Genomic DNA, 22491 nt, shown 5'->3' on the forward strand with positions numbered 1-22491 from the left:
TCAAGAGATTCTCCTGCCTCAGCCTCCCAAGTAGCTGGGATTACAGGCACCTGCCACCACGCCTGGCTAACTTTTGTATTTTTGGTAGAGACAGGGTTTCACCGTGTTGCCAGTCTGGTCTCAAAACTTCTGACCTCAGGGGATCTGCCTGCCTCGGCCTCCCAAAGTGCTGGGATTGCAGATGTGAGTCACCGCGCCCGGCCTACAACATCATTTTTAATGGTCATACAGTTTTCCATTGTTTGAATTTACGCACTCCCTATCATTGAACATTCAAACTGTTTATAGTTATACATTATTTTTTTAAAAGCTAAGTAGCCGCCGGGCACGGTAGCTCACACCTGTAATTTCAGCACTTTGGGAGGCTGAGGTGGGCTGATCACCTGAGGTCGGGAGTTCGAGACCAGCCGTCAGGCTCTACTAAAAATACAAAATTAGCCGGGCGTGGTGGCACATGCCTGTAATCCCAGCTACTCAGGAGGCTGAGGCAGGAGAATCGCTTGAACCCAGGAGGCAGAGGTTGCGGTGAGCTGAGATTGCGCCATTGCACTCCATCCTGGGCAATGAGAGCGAAACTCCATCTCCAAAAAAAAAAAAAATGCTAAATAGCTAATGTTTACGTGCAAAATTATTTCCTAAGAACACATAACTAACTGTAATTGCTTGGTCAGAAGAGATACAAAAGATTAAGGCTTTTGATGCACACTCTCAAATCAAATTCCAGAAATTCTCTGGGTCTTCTATGAATATGCCTGAACAGAAACATGAGCAGATATCATGATTCCAGATGTTAAATATGGATTTTTCAATCCCTTTGTGATAAACCCATTCTGCAAACTGGAGTAGCCCAACCTGGGCCCATCCCATGTCTTTGAAATCCTGAGTGATTGCTCACACCTTTGCAGCTGTGAGGATGGGTAACAGGGGCCCATACACCTGGGCCCAGAGCAAGGAGATATGTCTTAGAGGAGCTCAAGCAGCAGGCTGTGGTGGTGGTGTCAGCATCAGAGCCCTAGTGCATCCTGTCTGGACAGACTTCAGAGAGTCAGTCAGAACACGACTTCAGAGAGTCAGTCAGAGCACAGAGCAACAGTTTGACCATCTTTGCTTTACACTGGGCTTAGGTCGGTTTCTCAGGTTAGCAAAAAATTAAATTCTCAGTATTTCCAGTTTAACAATATGATATTTAAGAATATGATATTTGGAGTTTTTTGTTTGTTTGCTTGTTTGTTTTTGTTTTTTTAACATATAAACTTTTAAAATAACCACATTAGGCTGGGCGCTGTGGCTCACGCCTGTAATCCCAGCACTATAGGAGGCCGAGGCGGGTGGATCACGAGGTCAAGAGATCGAGACCATCTTGGCCAACATGGTGAAACCCCATTTCTATTAAAAATACAAAAATTAGCTGGGCATGGTGGCATGTGCCTGTGAAGTCGCATACTCAGGAGGCTGAGGCAGGAGAGTTGCTTGAACCCGGGAGCTGGAGGTTGCAGTGAGCCAAGATCGCACCACTACACTCCCACCTGGTGACAGAGCAAGACTCCGTCTCAAAAAAAAAACTGCATTAATATTCCATGTGTGCCATGACTTAGTGTGTCTAACATTTCACTCCCATAAACAATCCACCATGGACAATTCTGTGCATAAATCTTGTTCTCACTTCATATTATTTCCTTGAAGTGGAAAAGATATGAATCTATTTAAGACTCTTGATATATATTAACAAATTATTTTCCTAAGAAGTTATTCCATCTTCCACTCTAGGATCTGTTTTTGAATTGTACATTGTGCTTCAATGATTTAACTATTGCATTTTTACAGACAGTTTTAACACCTGGCAGACTAGCCTTTCTTCATTTCTTTTCTTATAATTATTTTACCTCTTCTCACCTGTTTATTTTTCTCAGCAAAACTCTGCATAATTTGTTAAGTTTCCCCAAAATCACCATGACATTTCAATTGAAATGTGGTTAAACTTAGAATTAATTCAGGAAGGTTTCACATCTTTACCTCATCCAAACTTTCATCCTAGCTCATAGTCTGTCTCAAGTATTTTCTTTTCTTTTGTGTTCTTGTAGACTAGAATCTCTTTCTGCTATATTTTCTGACTGATAATGGCTGGCATATTTTTCTTCTGTAAAACCACATTGACACCAACATTTGTTTGATTTCAGTTAAGATTTATTGTGAGTTGATAGTCTTCTTAATGCTGTCAGATAAAGGTTAATACCATGGAAATCTGATCAGTTAAGAAAAATATATGTAGACTGATAAAAAACTATAAGAAAGAATTAATCTATTAATCTAATAGATTAATCCAAGTAACTTGAATCCTCTGGAATATATGAGGAAAATAACTCATTATTTTCTTAGTATAATTGATTTTTTTAATCTTTTAAATTTTTTAAAATTTATTTTTATTTTTTGAGGCAGGGTCTCACTCTGTTGTCCAGGCTGGAGTACAGAGGCACAATCTGGGCTTATTGCAGCCTTGACCTCCTGGGCTCAAGCAGACCTCGTGCCTCAGCCTCCCAAGTAGCTGGGACTGTAAGCACATGCCCCCACGCCCGGCTAATTTTTGTATTTTTTTTTTTATAGAGATAGTGTCTCACTGTGTTGCCCAGGCTAGTCCTGAGCTCCTGGGCTCAAGCAGTCCTCCCTCCTTGGCCTCCCAAAGTGCTGGGATTATAGGCATGAGCCACTGCACCCAGCCTACTGTCCTTTTAAAAAGATGTAATTGAGAAAAATTGCATATATTTATGGTGTACAATGTGTTGTTTTGATATATGTACACATTGTGGAATGATTAAACCAAGGTAATTAGCATATCCATCACCTCACACATATCATTTGTTGTGATGGGAATGTTAAAAATCTACTCTCTTAGCAATTTTCAACTAAATAATGCATTGCTATTAACTGTAGTCACCAGGATGCACAGTAGATCTCCAGAACTTATTCCAATGGCATATATTTTTTTAAATTTTTATTTGCATATTTGTTTTCTATCCTAATTCCCTACTGATCTTACTTTACCAGGTAAAATCCTCTTAGATTTTCTAGGATTCTATGATCAGCAAATAAGGATGTTTTCTTCTTCTAATAGTTATACCATGGTGTCTGATTATTTTCTTTATTATACTTTTTAGAAAACCCTATGCAGTGTTAAAGAATGCTGGCTACAGGCAATCAGGTCTCATTTCCAGATATAAATGCAACAAACGCTTCCCCGGTTAGATGTGATGTTGGCTGTTGGTTTGGGATGGATAGTCTCTGTCATGTTAAGGAAGCAGCCTTCTGGTTTTGTTTATCAGCACTCATATTAGGAATGGGAGTTATATTTTACTTAATGCCTATTGTCCAGTTGTTGAGGTGATGTATTATTTGCTTTTAATTTTCTCTTTTGCCCTTTAGATATGATTTATGTTCAGTTAATTGATTGCCTAATATTGAGATATCCTCAGATAAATTCATATTGACCATGTCATGGTAGACTTAATATACCATTAAATTCTGTTTGGGAAAAAAATCTATTTGCAAAAAAATCTATTTGCTGGGGTTATATAGAATTTTGCAGTTATTTTACTAAGACGAGCTTTTTCTCAATATGCATTGTTAGGTTAGTGAAAGAGGGTTTCACTGACTTCACAGAGGGAATGAGTTGCCTCTGTCTTTTTTTATTTTTTTTGAGACAGAGTCACACTGTGTCGCCCAGGCTGGAGTGCGGTGGTGCCACCTCAGCTCACTGCAACTTCCGCCTCCCGGGTTCAAGCAGTTTTTGTGCCTTAGCCTCCTGAGCAGCTGGGATTACAGGCACGTGCCACCATGCCTGGCTAATTTTTGTGTTTTTAGTAGAGACGAGGTTTTGCCATGTTGGCCAGGCTGGTCTCAAACTCCTGACTTCAGGTGGTCCGCCCACCTCAGCCTCCCAAAGTGCTGGGATTACAGGTGTGAACCACAGCGCCCGGCCACCTCTTTTTACTGTGTTACAGCAGACTTCAGGACAAGATCTTAACTTGTTCCTTGCTGAATAGACAGACACCCTTAAGGGAGGGTGGTATTAGGCCCTGACAAGCTGCAGCCATATTATATTATATTTTGCAGACTTTTATTATCTTCTTAAGCAGGAAACATGGCTCTTTCATTTAGCTTTGGTGGTCACATTAAGTCTTTTTTTTTTTTTTTTTTTTTTTTGAGATGGAGTCTTGCTCTGTCGCCCAGGCTGGAGTGCAGTGGCGCGATCTCGGCTCACTGCAAGCTCCGCCTCCTGGGTTCACACCATTTGCCTGCATCAGCCTCCTGAGTAGCTGGGACTACAGGCCCCCGCCACCATACCCAGCTAATTTTTTGTATTTTTAGTAGAGACGGGGTTTCACCATGTTGGTCAGGATGGTCTCAATCTTCTGACTTCGTGATCCGCCCGCCTCGGCCTCCCAAATTGCTGGGATTACAGGCGTGAGCCACTGCGCCGGCCCCACATTAAGTCTTTTAAGTAGCCTGCTGTTAATTCTGTCGTAGTCTTTTCTATAAAACAATACTGATCCAATTTGTGATAAACTCACCCACTCTCATCGCAGAATATACATTTCTCCCGTTCATCTTCCTTCTTTGGCCCACTTTATCTGTCTACCTCCTTCATTTTGTTTCTCCCAGGAAGGACTCATGTAAATGGGATTTTCAGAAACTCCCTCCAGCATGCCCCTCTCTGCATCTGGAATACAGGGGTCAGAGGATCTACTCTGTCTAGGGTCCTTCCTCTCCCTGGCAGGTCTTATGGTAGTGTACACTGTGGTTTGCCTCTGTCAGTCTGTCCTTCATTTCTGTGACCAGATCTCCAACAGGACATGTTCTAAAGAAGTGTGGTAGAAACTAGCCCATTTCAAACTTTGCACCGTGATTTTTCTACACGTCACCCCACTGGGGCTTTTGTGATCAGTTTTATAATAAAGAGTGGATCTAGATTGAACCTTAGTTTTGCTACAGTGTTTCATTCAGTCATTCCATAAACATTTATTGAGTGTGTACTATGTGTCAGGCAGTGTTCTAGGCATTTGTAGGAAAGCAGGAGAGAGCAGTTGGAGCAGTGGACATTGTGTTCATTTCAGTTGCAGTCCTCCCTGAAGTTTTACAGATCTATAGCAACTCATTTTTTTTCAGTTCAAAGAAGCAGTGGGAAACCTATGTCTCCTGCTCTCCCCCATGAGATGTGTATCGTTTTTTCCTGAATGAGCAGCTGGGGACATAGCCCAGGCAAGTGAGGAGTCGTATGTACCAGGAATGTCCCCCTAGGTCATTACTCATGGGTATTAGGTGCCCCCAGGAGAGAATGGGGAAATGATGCCTCCTGCCTCTCCCAGCATCTGAGGAGGGTTAATGTAACAGAGTGTTGAAAGTCCTTTGCAGACAGAAGCACTATATTGTGATAGGGCCTTAATATTATCTTCTCAGACTGTCAAGTCATTCCTGTCCCAAGGATCTGGGACAGCTTTTATGCATATTTCATTTTTTCTAAAACACTTACCTTTCATATACCTTCAGTTTTATTCCTGCATCTTAGAAAGATAACTCCAGAATGACTAAAGAAAACATGGTCCACCAAGGTGGCATGTCAGAAATGACCATTCCTAGAGTTCCCCTGAGAGGCTGATTTTCAAAGAAGTTCTCCCCAAAGAGCAACAGAATTGAGATCTATATCTTAAGGGAGATGTGAAGTCCTCTTGGCATAATGGCCATTATTGCCCTGGATAAAAAGCAAACATTTTAGAGACGCCGAAAGTACTTAGAACCTAACAGTCCTCTATCAATTGCTTAAAGAGTAAACAGAGACCTTTTATAAGAAACAGACCCAGCGTCTTGGCAGTTTGCAAACAGGATGAGGAAATCTTTTTTTCCTTCCTGAAGCTTCGGATCTGAGAAGCTAAAGACACCACATCTGAATTCACAAAGTTTCTTTTGTTTACCATAATATTGTCCTATCTAGATGAGGGTGGTAGCTGCTTGCCTAGGGAAATTTTGAGTATTTGGAGCCACTGATACTGTTTCTAGACAAAAGACTCAAGGGTTCCTTTGCTGGTCAACAGTAAAAGAGCAGAAAATCATCAAACAGGCACACTGGCTCACTCCTGTAATCCCAGCACTTTGGGAGGCCGAGGCAGACAGATCACCTGAGGTCGGGAGACCAACCTGGCCAACATGGTAAAACTCTGTCTCTACTAAAAAAATACAAAAACTTAGCCAGGCGTGGTGGCACATGCCTATAATCCCAGCTACTCAGGATGGGCTGGGGCAGAAGAATCGCTTGAACCTGGGAGGTGGAGGTTGCAGTGAGCTGAGATTGTGCCACTGCACTCCTGCCTGGGCGACAGAGTGAGAATCTGTCTCACTTAAAAAAAAAAAAAAAGAAAAGAAAAGAAAGAAAGAAAGAAAATCACCAAACAGCGAGCTCCTTGGTGGTGCTCGTGTTGGAGACGTAATTTCACCATCCTGAAAAATGACCCAACAGGCAACAGCTTGGATGGATCTTAGGGGAATATGCTGATTGAAAGAAGCTAATCACTAAAGCAATCTACCATATTATTCCATTTATATAACAGTCCTGAGATAACACAGTTGTAGAGATGGAGAACATATTCATGGTTGCCATGGGTTAGGAGTTGTGGGTGGTGGCCATAAAAGAGTGGCGCTAGGGAGCCTTGTGATGATGGAACTCTTCTGGCTCTTGGCTGTGTTAACTGATGGTGGTTACATGAAACTACACATGGTTATGCTAAGTTACACACACACACACACACACACACCCCCACACACACACACATTAGTTATTAAACTGATGGAATCCAAATAAGCTCTGTGGATTGCATTCATGTCAACTTCCTGGTTTTGACATTGTGATATAATCATGCCAGCTGTGACCACTGGAGGAGGCTGGGTGAAGGGTGCACAGGACCTCACATAGGACCTCCTGAACATTTCTTTGTAACTTCCTGTGAATCTATAATTATTGCAGAATAAAGGATTTTTTTAATTGCCTTTCTAAACTCATAAGTGTTGAGTGTTGAGATTCTAATTCTGGAAAATAATATAGACTATGAGAGGAAGGAAGGGAGGAAGGAATTTATTTCCAATTGAAAGTTTTATTTTTTATTTTTATTTGTTTATTTTTTGAGACAGGGTCTCACTCTGTTGCCCAGGCTGAGTGCAGTGGCATGATCACAGCTCACTGCAACCTCAACCTCTCAGGCTCAGGTGATCCTCCCGCCTCAGCCTCCTGAGGAGCTGGGACGTAGGCATGCGCCACCACATCTGGCTAATTTTTTATTTTTTTGTAGAGACTAGGGCCTAGGCTAGTCTTGAACTCCTGGGCTTAAGCGATACCTCCACCTCAGCCTCTCAAAGTGCTAGGATTATAGGCGTGAGCCACCACACCTGGTCTGAAGAAGGTTTTAACACCTACACATACACACACACCTAACCAGATCCAACCATTCATCTTACTACTGTCTGAGGCAGGCATTCCTCCTGCTGTGTGTGGCAGAGTACGTGGAATGTGCCTGCAGGAGCACTTGGAGCCCTGGCTGGCCTGTCCTCAGGGCACTGCTCCTGGGGAGTGAACTCACTTCTGTATGTGCCCAGCTTCGGGAGAAAAGTGCCTACAACCATCTGCAGAAAATCTGTCCAGTTTCCAGTGTGCCTCTCTGGGCTTCTTAAAGCAAAGCGAAACCTAATTTTTAAATTGAAAAGCATGTCTATACGTGTTTTGTAAAGCATTCAACGTTACAAGAGAGTGTGTCCTAAGCTGTCACTCAGTTGCTTCCCAGAGAACCTTTGTCACCAATGCTATGTTTAATCTGACAGAAGCATGTGATGGATGGATGTGACATGTCTACCTTTATAGAGATGTTAACATCCTGTACAAACATTTTTTGCTCTTACTGTTCTTTAGAGTAGTTCTGTATCAACACTATTCCATTCTTTTTTTAACAGAGATAGGGTGTCCTAACCAGTGAATGTAGTGATGGGCATTTGGGTGATGGTCCTTCTTTTGCTCGGTGTGTGTGTGTGTGTGTGTATGTGTGTGTGTGTGTGTGTGTCTTTGTCTTTGTGTGCCTCTTTGAGATTAGTCCCTTGTCCAAAATATAAGTTATTTAAAATAAGTAAGATCTCCTTAACATTTCTGTTTCTCTGGCCATTTTTATAGTTCTGTGGTGACTTTTCCTTCTCGATATTTGCCTCTGGTGTGTGACTCGTGATCTCCAAGTAATCCATCAGCACCTTAATTTTGAGAGCACAGTGAGAGAGCCTTTACGTCCCTTAGGGATTCTGAAGGAATTCTCCCTCTTGAGGTCTCAGTCCACAAATCTATTTTTCTTCATAAAATAATTTGGGATGACTTTCTTTGTAGCTTTTTATAAAAAGTGGTTGTGAAATGTAGCTATTGTGTTTTGCTGTCTTTACACTGTACTCATTGACTTCAACAAAATTATAAACGTAAAAATCATGTAAAAGTATGTGTGATAATTACAGGGGAGAATAAGATACCCACTGATGCTCTGATAGTTTTTTATACATGAATGTGTGTGCTGTGTAGATGTTGTTGCTGGTTCAAAATACTGTCAATGAAATTATTTCTCTGGGTAAAGGATAAAGCAAAGTGGCCTCACTTCCTATTCACTTCCTTGGAATTGCCAAGGCTACATGAGGCACAGCAGGGATCGGACGCCGCCGAGTCCCTAAGTCTTCCCCCGTGGTGTGTCTATGAGTGCAGGGGTGAGGCGATGAGGTGGAGGCAGGCCTGAAGATGGCCACCAGGAGAGGACTGCCATCCACAGAAGCCATGATCACTCTGGGGTGCCGTGGTGACATGGCGACCTCACCACCTCTCAGTGGGAAGAGGAGGCTTGTTTCGGTTATTCTGCAGGAAAGTCTGCAATAGTAGCTCTCCCAGAGGAGGGGAAGGAAGGGGGTGGGCTGTGGGCCATAGCCGACCTTGTCAGGTAGGCTTGTGTGCCAGGGCCTTGCCACTTCCCAGCCTGTGTTTAGACTGTGTGTCCTGAAGGCCAGCTCTCCACCTGACCTCTCCCCTTGGCATTACCACATAAAGGAATCATTGTATTTTCCACGCAAGTGTTAGGTATTCTTACTTCCCTAAAATGAGCAAGGAGGCGAAAACGCTACATAAAAACCAGGGTCCTGAGTTTCTGTTCCTCACTGCTGAACAGGATGGCCCCACTCCCATCTATATGGAAATGTTGGCAGGGGCCCAGGCTACTATAAATAAGCATCCTGACTGCTCCAGGAAGGCTGGGCTTCCTCATTTTTTTTTTAAAGTAGAATTTGTAACAGCTTCTGCCCAGAACATTTGTGTCCAAGGTCCTTTCATCTCCCAGGCATCCTGTACAACTGCCCTACGGAGGTTTTGGAAATCTTCCCGCTGCAGCTGGGTCACAGGACAAGCCACACAGGACCAGCTCACTAAAAGAAGTGATGATCTCTCTTCTGTGACCTCCGTCTCATATTCAGATGTGAGTTTTAATAGGATTCCATCTGAGGAACAAGCAGGAATCTTCTTTCTCCTTCTGCCAAAAGGCACATCTGTTAGACACAGAATAGGTTCATTAGCAAGCGCAAAAGCCCCGGGCCACAGGAACCATCTGGGCAGCAGGAATCTGTCTTTCATACCACATGATCCTCAGCTCCTAAAGAGTCTTCACTTCCCTCAGGCTGACTGGCAACACAGGGTTACAGCAAGAGTGCCAGGTAGTAAAACATGGAAAGCTACAACAAATAAGGCTGTGGCACTGGCACAAGAACCAAGACAGGTCAACAGAACAGAATGGACTGATGGACAGTGCAAGTCAGAGCGGTCGGTGGAACTCTCAGTTCCAGTCCACAACAAGATAAGGAGCTTGTGCTAGCTCCTAAGTCAGCTGTGTCACCGAGGACACCACTGAGTTAGGCTGCCATTTTTTTTCCCTCTCAATGAAGGAGGTGATGTGTTGATTTACATTCTGGCCCAAGTTATTTACCTTATGGCAAACAGGCACTTTGAGTAGCTCAGAAGTGAACAGTTTTTGAAACAGTCCCTGGTATAATACTTGACAGAAAAATCACAAACCAATAGGGAAGGGAAGATATATTCAACAAATTGGGTTTGGAAAGTTGACCATGTTATTTTTTTTAAATAATGTTTTTTCACAGTAAACACAAAATAAATTACTAATAGATTTGAAAGTTAAATGGAGAAGAAAATGAAATCATGAAAAGAACCTAAAAGAAAAATCTTAAACTGACCTCACAGGACGAAAAAATGTTAAATATTTTTTCAAATTAAAAAAGTAATAAAATATCCCTTGTAGAAAATCTGTAACATAGTCTTTAAAAAAGAAAGAGAAGGCTGGGCACAGTGGCTTATGCCTGTAATCCCAGCACTTTGGGAGGCTGAGGCAGGCGGATCGCCTGAGGCCAGGAGTTTGAGACCAGCCTGGCCAACATGGTGAAACCCTGTCTCTACTAAAAATACAAAAATTAGCCAGGCGTGGTGGTGCACACCTATAGTCTCAGCTACTCAGGAGGCTGAGGCACAAGAATCGCTTGAACCTGGGAGGCAGAGGTTGCAGTGAGCCGAGATCTTACCACTGCACTCCAGCCTGGATGACAGAGTGAGACTCTGTCTCAAAAAAAGAAACAAAGAGAAATTACCCATACTTCTACTCCCCAGAGATACTACTTTGATTTATTTACTACCGATGTTATTACTATTTTATTGCAACTGATGTTATTACTATTTCCTTCCAATCTGTTCATATAAAATTTTTATTAAACTAGGGTCCTATTATATATATAATTGTGTGTCATTCTTTGCCATGAAGTTAAATATCATTTTAAAACATGGGAAAAAAGAACATACAAAACTGTATTTACAGCATGATCTTGTGGTGGTGGTGGTGTTTTGTAGAGTTGCTTTATATATACAAATAGTTATTAAATACATTAAATTACTATATTTTAAAATAAGTTTAAAATGCTATCTGGGGTTGGGTGCGGTGGCTCACGCCTGTAATCCCAGTGCTTCGGGTGCATCACCTGAGATCAGGAGTTCGAGACCAACCTGGCCAACATGATGAAACCCCATCTCTACTAAAAATACAAAAAATTAGCCGGGCATGGTGGCAGGCGCCTGTAACCCCAGCTACTCAGGAGGCTGAGGCAGGAGAATCGCTTGAACCTGGGAGGCAGAGGTTGCAGTGAGCCGAGATCGCGCCACTGCACTCCAGCCTGGATGACAGAGTGAGACTCTGTCTCAAAAAAAAAAAGTTAAAAATGCTATCTGGGTGAACGTGACTTTTATTTTTATATTTTGGGCCTTTCCAAATTTTCTGCAAGGAGTGTGTACACTACATTTGTCATCAAGGAAGATAAAACAAAAAGTTGTCATTCACAACCCAGTGTTATTGGGGCTGGTTTTGGTGGAATTGACTCCCTCTGTCACAAACTCAGCTTCAGCCCATACCCTGAGCCATAGACCTATCCCTCTAATGCATTGTACTAGTCTCAGGGCTAATAACAAGGGAGGGGTGTCAAAGGGCCAGTTCCACCTCCACCACCAGTGGAAAAGCTATTCCCAGGTAAGGACTGCAGCTGCCAGGGCACTGCTCCAGAATGGGCATGCTGGCCATATTCACTTGCCCACTTCTGCCCAGGGATCTATTTTTCTGTGGTGTGTATTCCCTGTGCCTTTGGGGGCATCTCTTATACTCATGAAATCAACAGAGGCTTGCATATATCTATCTGTCTATCTATCTATCTATCTATCTATCTATCTATCTATCTATCTATCTATCTATCTATGAGACAGGGTCTTGCTCTGTCACCCAGTTTGGACTGCAGTGGGGGAATCATAGCTCACTACAGCCTCAAACTCCTGGGCTCAAGCAGTCCTCCTGCCTCAGCCTCCCAAGTACCTGGGATTATAGGCATGAGCCACCATGTCCGGCTAATTTTTTTTTTTTAAGAGATGGGGTCTCGCTGTGTTCCCCAGCCTTGTCTTAAACTCCTGGCCTCAAGTGATCCTCCCATCTCAGCCTTCCAAAGTGCTGAGATTACAGCAGAGGCTTTTAAGTCAAAGCTTTCCCTGCTAGGACAAGCCCTAGTTAAAGTCCTGGAGCACTGGCCACTGCAGCTGCACTTGGACAGCTGGCCCTCTGCTACCCTTAGTGCCACCTCTTCTTGGGGGCTGCGGCACGAAGCACTCTGGGAAACGGGGCTTGAGAGGGTTTCATTCCTCAGTGTTTCCTCGTGTTTGGCCCACCCTGAGCCAAGGAAAGCTCCTTCCATTCCACTAAACGGAGGGCTCCTCTCCCGAGAGGAAGTTTGCAGGAAGGTTAGGATCCCCCTGCACGTGGTGAGGAGTGTCCTGCCGTTCACTGCATCCTGGCTCCAGTAATTGTGAGTGAAAGAACAGGTTGGGAGGCCTTCTCAGACCATAGAATGCATAGGCAAGATAGGTAGCGAATGCTGCTCAGTACTTTGGAATCAGCTCTCAGGGTAGCACAAAGGCATTCCTTCACCAGCAGAACTTCAGAGAGATGACCCATTCAAATCAGCAGCCTTGTTTTTCCAAATGCACACTTTAGAATGGCTTATCCATCCATCTTTACAGCTCTGCGTGCCATTTGTGAAAAACAAAAGCTACCCAACAACCTGGGATTATAAACCAGGCCAAAGTGGTGAGCACCCAGCAGCCATGGTGTGGCTTCCCACCAGCTCCTCACACAGCTCCAAGCCAGGCTGTGTTGGGATGGAAGCTTTGGTCCTGCTCTCATAAGCCTCCCTGTTCTTAGAGTGACCCCACCCTTCTGTGCCTCGGCATTGCAGGCCTGGCGCTGGTGCCGAGGAAGCTCTGTGCCCACTACACTTGGGACGCCAGTGTGCTGCTCCAGGCATGGCCTGCCGTGGACCCGGAGTTCCTGCAGCAGCCTGAGGTTGTCCAGATGGCAGTTCTGGTAAGTGTCTCCCCTCAACCCCAGAACCCAGCAGTCCCTGCCCTGCTGGTAGCCCCTAAATACTGTGGTGGTTTTGAGAGGTCTATTAGCAGGCCTTTCTAGCTCACTCAGCTCAGCCCTCAGCCACACCTTGTGACCGGAAGGCACAAAGGCCTGTCTTTCCTTTGCCAGTACCCTCAGTTTTGTAGGCCACCACACACCAGAAGCATGTGAGCATAAAACTCTCATGGCCCTCAAGGGCTTGGAAAGGGGAGTAATAAACCTGGCCCACCTTACAGGTTCTCATTATCTTCCTTTCCAACTGCGGACCGTGTTTCAGTCACTCTCAATTTCACTCGGATGCTCCTGGGGACTTTTGGGGGCTGGGGAAGGGTGACAGTGAGGTGGTTGGCTGTGGAGTAATACCTGTAAAACATATTTCAGAAAGGCTCCATAATTTTTACTTGAAAATTAGGTGATTTTAAATACATAAGAGGAGTTTATCGTTTAAACCCTTTCTAAGAGCAAGTAACCCCCTTATAGTTTATCCTATATGTGATTTTTCTACATTTGTTTAATTTGTTAAATGAGACACATTTATGGTGAATATCTCTTAAATATGCTGATGTGTCTGAAGAAAAAAAGAGGACAGGGAGTGGACTTGGAACCACATGTCTCCCCGGAACCACACATGGGGCCAGGTAATTCACATTCAAAATTGTCATTTCACTCTTATCACCCTATAACGTGGGTGTTGCCATTCTCATTTTTTCAGTTGAGGAGACTCAGGCTCAGTGAAGTTGGTCCACCTTGCCCAGGTTTATTCACAAATGCTTAGCAAGTCTGACTCTACATCAGGCATAGTGCTCTGGGGATACAAAATCAAGATAGGACAGACAGGTTCCCTGCCCTCATGGAGCTTAAAGCATAGTAGAAGAGATAGGGAAGAATAAAAAGGAAGGAGTAAGATAAATAAAATGGCTGCAAATTGTGAAAAGTGCCCTGAACAAACCCACCTAGGGGCTGAGGGAGGGCATAACCCCACAGAGGTTGGCCAGCCAGGCCCTGGCCCCTCTGCACCTGTGCAGACCCAAGGCCCAGCAGGAAGCTGGAGGTTTGGAAAGACAATATTTTGCCCAGGAGACCGGGCTTCTTCACAGCCCCTTTGTCTCTGCACCAACTCCCCTGGCACTGTGTTCTCTGCCACCCCACCCCAAGGGAAGAGGATGTGAGGGTGCCCTGGCAGGCTTCTTCCAAAAATCTTCAAAACCAAAACCAACCATCCTTGTGGCATGGAGGAAATTTCTTTTCTTTCTTTATTGTTATTATTATTAAAACCATCCTTGTGGCATGGAGGAAATTTCTTTCTTTATGATGATTATTATTATTTAATAGAGACAAGGCCTCACTCTGTTGCCCGGGCTGGTCTCAAGCTCCTGGGCTCAAGCAGTCCTCTTGCCTCAGCCTCCCAAATTACTGGGATTACAGACATGAGCCACCACACCCAACCCAGAATTTTTTTTTTTTTCTTTTTCTTTTTTTTTTTATTTTTTGGTGAGACAGAGTCTCTCTCACTCTGTTGTCCAGGCTGGAGTGCAGTGGCACAATCTTGGCTCACTACAACCTCCACTTACAGCAATTCTCCTGCCTCAGCCTCCCAAGTAGCTGAGATTACAGGCATGTGCTACCATGCCCAGCTAATTTTTGTATTTTTAGTAGAGATGGAGTTTCACCATGTTGGCCAGGCTGGTTTCAAACTCCTGACCTCAAGTGATCTGCCCGCCTCAGCCTCCCAAAGTGCTGGGATTACAGGCAGGAGCCACCGCACCCAGCCCCAGCCCAGAAATTTATTTAATTTGAGTAATGTTTATGAGAAATAAATAGCTCATGCATCCCTGAGAACTTGTCCTCAGCCCGGTTGAGAAATGCTAACTTGAGAAAAAGAGAGGGCTTTAGTCTATGAAAATATCTATCTTAAATTACCACTGCAGAAAAGAAATTGAGTTTTGATCGTTGGTAAAAATAATTTTAGATAATCATTGAAATGCAAACCTAAAATGAAAAGCATGTGTAAGACTCCCTGCAGGTACACCCAGCTTGAGAACCCAGGCTGGGTCAGCACCGTGCCAGCAGCAAGGACTTCTGTGAAGGCCTGGGTTCTCGCTCCATGTGATCTCACTTTGTGTCCTGGCCAGAAACAGGCTGCAAGCGCAGTTTGATGTCATTCAGTTCAATTGTGCCCATGTTCTTTGTGCCTATGACATGCTGGGCTCTGCCCACACCAGGGATACAGAGACAAGAGCTACCGCCTTATCACCTTGGAACAAAGGTCTGGGGGCACATGAGCTGTCACACACAGTTTATGTAAGGGCTCGGAAGTCAGGCCATCCTGGGTATAAGTCTCAGTTTTACAACATATTTAACACCTCTAAGCCTCAGTTTCCTGAGTTATAAAATGGAGGCACACACAGTGCCTGCCTTATCCGGCTATTGAGAATTAGGTAGGATAATGCCAGGAAGTGCTTAGCCTGCTTCTGGATGCACTAATGACAAAATCCTCTTAATACAGAGTGAGCGCCGACCCAGGGCCGCGCTCTGCCCTAGAACTTCCCAGGTGTGAGCTTATTTACTAAGCACAGTGGCCCTGTGAGGCAGGCTTGTTGTTATCCCCATTCACAGACAGGCAGATGTGTGACTAACCCTATCTTACAGGCAAGGAAATGGTGGCAGGATGGAGCTAAATAACTCACTGAAGGTCACACAGCTAGTCCAGAATCTACTCTGAATGGTGACTGCTGCTAGCATCAGCGTTGCCACTTCTGGCAGTTGGAGAATCAGAAAACACGTTATGAGGAAAAGGACAGGCAGCTTTGGCTTTGAAAGAGGAGCAGCCTCTCCCCAGTGGAGAGAAGGGTGTCGCAATACCAGGAACAAACATAGGGGGACAGAGACCCGGGCTGAGCCAGGGAGGTACTGGAGCAGAGGGCATAGGGCAGTGCTGGAGACAAAGCTAAAGGTAGGGAGTGTCCCCTCCTCAGAGGCCAGACATCCCTCAGAGGACAGGGGGCTACCAGGGTGTGTGAGCAGGAGAGAGAGGGGCTGTGTCAGGTCATCCCGTCTCTACCACTGCCTGGGGTGGAGCCTAGGTGGACGAGTGACTTCACTTCATGTGCCTCAGCTTCCCTATCTGTAAAATGGGATGGGATATTCATGCATCGACTCACAGGTTCATACAAGTGAATTGCATAGTTCAATGCTTGGCACAGAGTGAGAGCTCAGCAAATGGAAGCTTGTACTGTTATTAGCCATCGCAAGGCTACCCTCATGATGGGGACAGGTGATGGATTCGAGTGGGAGGAACACCTGTGGCCTGGGCCCTGTCCGGCAGGTGTCAGAAAAGTCCAGGAGAGTCATGCTTAGGCCCTCTCCAAAGATGGAGGTGCAAGAGCCCGACAGCATAGCAGCCTCTTTTTGAAGTGATGTCAATGTGCTTCTTCCTCTTTGGGCCCTTGAAGCTCAGGCTCAGTGTTGAGTCCCAACCTGACTTCTCTGCCCATCTCATTGGCGCTTTATGCCAGAGACAGGGGGAGCATGATTGGCACCTACTCACCCTGAAGGGACTGCCTTGGTAAGGCAACTCAGGGGAGTCCTGGGGAGCCAGAACCGTGTGAGGGTGCCCGAGGCAGCATGGGAAAGACTCAGAGCACGATGGCCACATTCAGAGATCACATGCCCTGCCCCCAAAGCCCCAGCTGTGGACAAGAATGACTCAGGTCCCTTGGACAGGCTGTCACCAGTGATGACTTAGGACCAGCCTGCCCGGCTCCAGCAAAGCACAGGAAGCTCGAAGGTTTAGAAATGGGTCATTGTTGTGCTGAGGCCATGCGTCAAAGAGGACATCTCACAGCCAGCTCCTTCTATCCTGGCCAGCACTCTTGACAAAGGCAGAGGGAGTGCAGCTTAGTGAGCTGGTCCCTTTACACAGGTTATTCACTCCAGAATCTGGAGAATTCTGTCCTTAAGGAAAAAAAAAAAAAACTAAGCTCAAGATCCCACAGCTTGTAAGACCAGGCCTAAGAGTCAAACCTGAATCTCCCCACATGAGAGCACCATGCTCCCCCTCACCCAGCACCCCCTCTGTGGGTGGTGGCCCAGAGGAGATGTTGCCCTGGGCTGCTCTTCCATAGGAGGAAAGACATGATTCACTAATAACTGCATGTCCTGAGAATTCCCTGTTGGGGACCCCAGGACTTCACTAGGGGCATAGCTCTTGGGTGACAGTTGGGAGGTCTCTTCCAGGGTCTCAGTCCAGCCAAGCATGTGGCCTTGCAAGAAGGCAGCTTCTAATGGCTCAGAAACACCAGGGCAGGGGGGCCACAGTCCTTCACACCACACACTTAGTTCCCCAGCTTCAGAACGCTTTAAAACGCTGCAGCATGGAGCCTCACGCTTTCAAAACAGTATTTCATAATACGCCAGGACTTTGTGTTTTATTCGTCCTCTCCCTGTGACCTAGGCTAATGCAGGCAATAAAAATGCCACCAAGTTCTGCAAAACTGAAAAAATGAAGTGGGTGATTAGGGGACATTTGATAATGTGCTTTGGTTGAAACTTAAGGAATTATTCCTAGTAACTTTTCCTAAGACTGTGACTATATTTTCCAAGTGAAAAATAAGAGCTAGTGAAAGTAATGTGTGTGTAGATTTCGGAGCAATGGGATTGAGGATTTGGAAGCATGACTTCAGAAACTGAGCCACATGGTCACCTTCCCTCATTGAATCAATATTCGGTGAATACCCACCTGTGTCTGGAACTGTACTGACCCATGTTAAGCGAGAAAGAGTGATTAATGTGACAAGATGTGGGTCCAATTTCTAAGTCGTCACACTAGAGCGCCCCCTTCTGGAGCCAGTCAGCAGAGAGAGAAGTTTGACTGTGTCCCCCTTGAAACCATCAACTGTTTGGTCCACTTGAGACCTAGGTAAAATCTGAGGGGACAGCTCACTCTAACCTGGATCTGAACTTAAACTTGAGCCCCGATGACAGAATAATCCCTTTCTGCCTGGAAATGGCCCAAGCCATCTCATGCTGAGGCTTTTGGACATAATCTCTACGACAGCTGTGTATGGGAGCAGTGCTCAGAAAATGCAAGGCGGTCCTCACTCCACATACGGGCACTCACATGCAGTCTCAGTGTCGGTCTCTTTCTGCAGGTCTAGGCATTAATCCTATTCAGCTGGTTGCATTTTACCCTTATGGGAAGCAGAGTGCTGACTTCCTCCTTTCTCCACCTCTGTTCCTTTCCCCTAAACAAATGCAGCCATGCCCTTTACAGGCAGGAGGTTTGGTATTGGGCCGCCTGCCACTCTGAGGATGTTCCTCATTGTTTATCTTGGCTTTTCTCCTTCTCAGATCAACAATAAAGCTTGTGGAAAAATTCCTGTGCCCCAACAAGTTGCCCGGGACCAGGACAAAGTCCACAAATTTGTTCTTCAAAGCGAGCTGGGTGTCAGGCTTTTGCAAGGACGAAGCATCAAGAAGTCCTTCCTCTCCCCGAGAACTGCCCTCATCAACTTCCTGGTGCAAGATTAACAGCCAGGAGGCTGCAGCTACCACGAGGGCCTCTGAGGAACCTCCTTCCAGGCCTGGGATGAGGGGGCGATGTCTGCTGGCCCAGGGGAAGGGAAAAGACAAATGTCTTGACTGTTGACCTCGGTCCTGTGGCAGACTGCAGTCAACAGTGTGCCTCTGTAGTGTGGCCTGGTGCTGGGGTGAAGGTGAGCTGGGCAAAGGAGAAATATGAGCTACTGAGGAGGGGGTCGGACAGCCTGCCCCTCACCCCCCACCCACACTGCAGGTAGAGGAGGCCATCTGATCCCATGGGAAGCCATCAGAGACACTGCTGGTGGGAGCAGGAAGGAGCAGTGCCCCTCGAGCAGCCAGGAAGCCTGCGGATCTGGGAAATGGCTCTGCCTTAGGCGCTCCTCGGGAATTTGAGGCCAGCCTGAGGAACTGCAGGACTCAGGTGCAATGTGCCAGCCACTTGGAACTGCTAACTGAGCCTCCAGATGGTAGTGAATGGTCTCTTTGCCTTCAGGCTGGATGAGGAAGTCATTTAGGAAATGTTCAAATAACCAATATGTGGAAATGGACACAGGGATCTTCTGAAGTTGCTTTGAATCAAAAGGCAGGCAGTGCTGGTTCCTCTGCCTGTGTCCCCACCACTCCCCAGCTCTGTCATGCAGGCCTGTCCTCCCCAACCCCAGCTGGACGTGCCTCCCAGGCCTGCTGTGGTTCTGACACACAGGATCCCAGGCAAGGCACCACTTCCTCACATGAATGAGGAGCAGCAAGTCATGACCACTCCCTTGGGTATACAATTTGCTGTGTAGTGAAGTGGAACCAGGCTCAGGCTGCTGGTCCCAACCTCAGAGCCCCACCGCAGCCCAGTAGGGATGCAGCAGGCCCCAGAGGGCTCATGTGGGCCCCAGATGGCAATGCCACCATTGTTGATGTGACTCCAGAGCCAGTTATTAGGAAGAGCAAGCTCACCACAGAGGAGTGGAACTGAGGCCCCCCAGATGTTGCCTCCGGTGTCCAAGCCACAGCAGTCTGGCTGTTGGGAAGATGGCCAGGAATGGACTCATACCATTGGCACATTAGGCTAATCCTGGTTTTATGTGAAGTCAGCAATTAAGTGTTCCCACTAGAACTGACCTAAGCCACTGATTAATATTTAATGAGGGAAGGTAGGGGAGAATCTAGCCATTTTGTAATGCCAGAAATCTATATATGTTATCTGATGCCATTTTTCTGAAGTAGCCTCACATGTGGTCCCCCTGCAGTTCAGCAGTTAACAGATGACTTTTTTAGTGTAATAAAATGTTTATCATCTATGACTTCAGGACATATGTGTGATCCTGGAATACACCATATTCCAATTTCAGAGTTAATTACAAACAGATTGAGGTATTCCATCATCATCGGAAGCATTGGCTGTGTGTCTGACTCCACATGGAATGCTATAAAGTGGGATACATGTGGTTCTTCTTGTTCCAGAACTTACAGTCCATGGTAGACAACACTGATACAGGCAAACTAGCAACAGCAATTAAGTCACTGGTTCTCAGACTTAATACTCTGCCTGGTCCTCATGCCCAGATATTCCAATTTAATTGGTCCATGGTGTGGCTTGAACATCAGGAATCTTTAAAACTCCACAAGTGATTCTAATGGGCAACAAAGTTTGAGAATCACTGGACACATTGATGCACTTGAACCATCATTTCTATCTAGTTCTTCCTCTTCCTAATCTTCAGGTTAGCGGGGATAAGTTTGGTCCAGGACCAAGAGTCGGACCAAAAGGGAAGACAGGGGCCAGAAGTCTAGAGTGCTAGAGCCGACTTGAATGTACTCAGTCTCATTGCACATGGCAGTGAATATGGATTAAATATAAGCGCATGAAAATACTTGGTACAAGGAAGAAGGAGTGAGTGTTTTTGATTATCTTGTTATTTCCTAGTAAGCTAAGTGGTCTTGAACAAGATGAGGGAAGGGAGCCCTTTATTTGCATGTGATCTGACCAGAGCAATGGGCCAGTAAATCCTCAAGGCTGCTAGACTGACCAGCTGGCTGACACCAGCATGGCTCTGAAGAAATTGCTCCAAGAGGATAAAGCTTTTGCAAACAAGAGCTCATCAGTACATACTAAGAGACAGTATGGGTAATGGAACAACTGGACAGAAAACTCTGACCCCTGGGAGTGAGGTGGTGGGGAATAATCTCAGCCATTTATTGACTGTCTTGTTGAGGTCAGAAACTGGACTCAGCAGGTTCACAATAATTATCTTATTTAATTCCCACAAAAACTCTAGAGGGAAGGAATTATTCTCTCATAAAAGAAGAAACCCAGGCTCTGAGGTTCAATAATTGTCTCAGTTTTCACAGCTAATAAGTAGGAGAACCGGGATCCAAGCCCACATCTTCTGTCCTCCACGTTTGCCTCCCCGCCATGTCTACCAGTCCCCTCACCTAATTGTCCATGTTGCTTGATGTACACAGTCAGGTGAGATGGCTCCCAAAACCACTGGCATTTTGAGCAGAGTGTGGCTGGGGTTTCCCTCCTGGAAAGCCTGTAAACCTGGGAAATCACAGAGGTGGTGTCCTCTCTGCAGGGGCAGTGGTGGGTGAGAGGCCAAGAGCATGTGGTTAGTTCCAGAGAGCTGGGAAAGGTCATCCAGCAAGTGGAAGACGTAGACTCGTGGGCGGGTATCAGGGTTATTTCTATTGGGGCAATAAGAGAACGGAGTTTGTGCCCAGGGAAAGTGGTGCTCCATGGCAAATGCTACCACAATAGGAGCCAGCTGTCTGCCTAAGAAAATTGATCTCTAAGACCCTAAAACAATTAGTAAGCTGGGAAACAGCACAGGCATATTTCATCCCACCCTAAATGCACACCTTCAGGGGATTGGCTAAGAAAAGCAGGGTACATCCAGTCAATGGAAGGCGAGGCAGCCAGCAACAGATGGTTTTTCAAAAGCATGTAGCTTGGAAATTTTCTCATGAATCAAGGAAGATACATGCACAATGCAATCCTGACCATTTTTTTTCAACGCTTACAAAGAAAATTGAGAGCAGGAAATTTGCTTGCATATCATAGGCTGAGACTCCTACAAGTTATTTTTTTCCTTCTGTCTACTTTTTTGCATTTTCTCATTTTTATTGGCCATGAAGTATTTCAGTAATACTTCATGAGGCAAAACATCAAAATGTACAATTTTGTGAAGCTCTAAATGAGCTAAAAACCTGTTTCCCTTGATTTTTCTTTTCTTCTCCCAGGCAGGATATCTAGCTGCCTGTGAGGATGTATCCTAGCTAGGAAAACATGCTCCTTTCCTTGTATGAAGTGGAATCCAAAGAAACAAAAAGCAGCCCCCATGAAGTTCCTGCTCACGGAGTTGCTCAGTCTGGGCAGGTGTGGGGAGCTCCCTTTTTTGTATCTCAGTCTTAGGCTCTTGCGACCTTACAACAGAAGGACGGAAGGCAACGTTCCCCTAATGGAACTCTCCTGCTCACTTGCTGTCAGATTCAAGGTTGTGGATGAGACCGAAAAAGGAGGCATTATCACCTCCTTTTGCAGATAGCGAAACTTGAGACCATGACAGTAAGTGATGATGTATCTTGACCCCCAATCTGTGTTCATTCCACTTAGAGCACCCCCTCCCCGTACTACCATCAGGCAAAGTGTAGTGCAGGAGGTAAACTTTCTTTCTTTCTTTTTTTTTTTTTTTTTTTTTGAGACAGCGTCTCACTTCATCACCCAGGCTGGAGTGCAGCGGTGCAGTCTAAGCTCACTGCAACCTCTGCCTCTGGGGTTCAAGTGATTCTCGTGCCTTAGCCACCTGAGTAGTTGGGATTACAGGCATGGACCACCACACCCAGCTAATTTAGGAGGTAAACTTTCTTAACTGGCGGGCCCAGCTGGACTGTATAAGTCAAGGAAAGGCAG

General features: G+C 45.5%; 1 protein-coding gene across 2 annotated transcripts in view; it reads left to right on the forward strand.

The window, feature by feature from the left end:
• LARS2 (leucyl-tRNA synthetase 2, mitochondrial) overlaps positions 1-19882 on the forward strand; it is a 159817-nt gene extending 139935 nt beyond the window's left edge. For both annotated transcript variants that reach the window (XM_001147749.8, XM_009445342.5), the window contains 2 exons: positions 12877-13004; positions 18396-19882. In XM_001147749.8, the coding sequence (XP_001147749.2) occupies positions 12877-13004; positions 18396-18575 (308 nt within the window). In that variant the 3' untranslated portion in view covers positions 18576-19882. The remainder of the gene's footprint in view (positions 1-12876; positions 13005-18395) is intronic.
• The last annotated feature ends 2609 nt before the right edge of the window (positions 19883-22491 follow it).

This window comes from Pan troglodytes, chromosome 2 (genome assembly GCF_028858775.2).
Source record: "Pan troglodytes isolate AG18354 chromosome 2, NHGRI_mPanTro3-v2.0_pri, whole genome shotgun sequence".
Taxonomy (NCBI): domain Eukaryota; kingdom Metazoa; phylum Chordata; class Mammalia; order Primates; family Hominidae; genus Pan; species Pan troglodytes.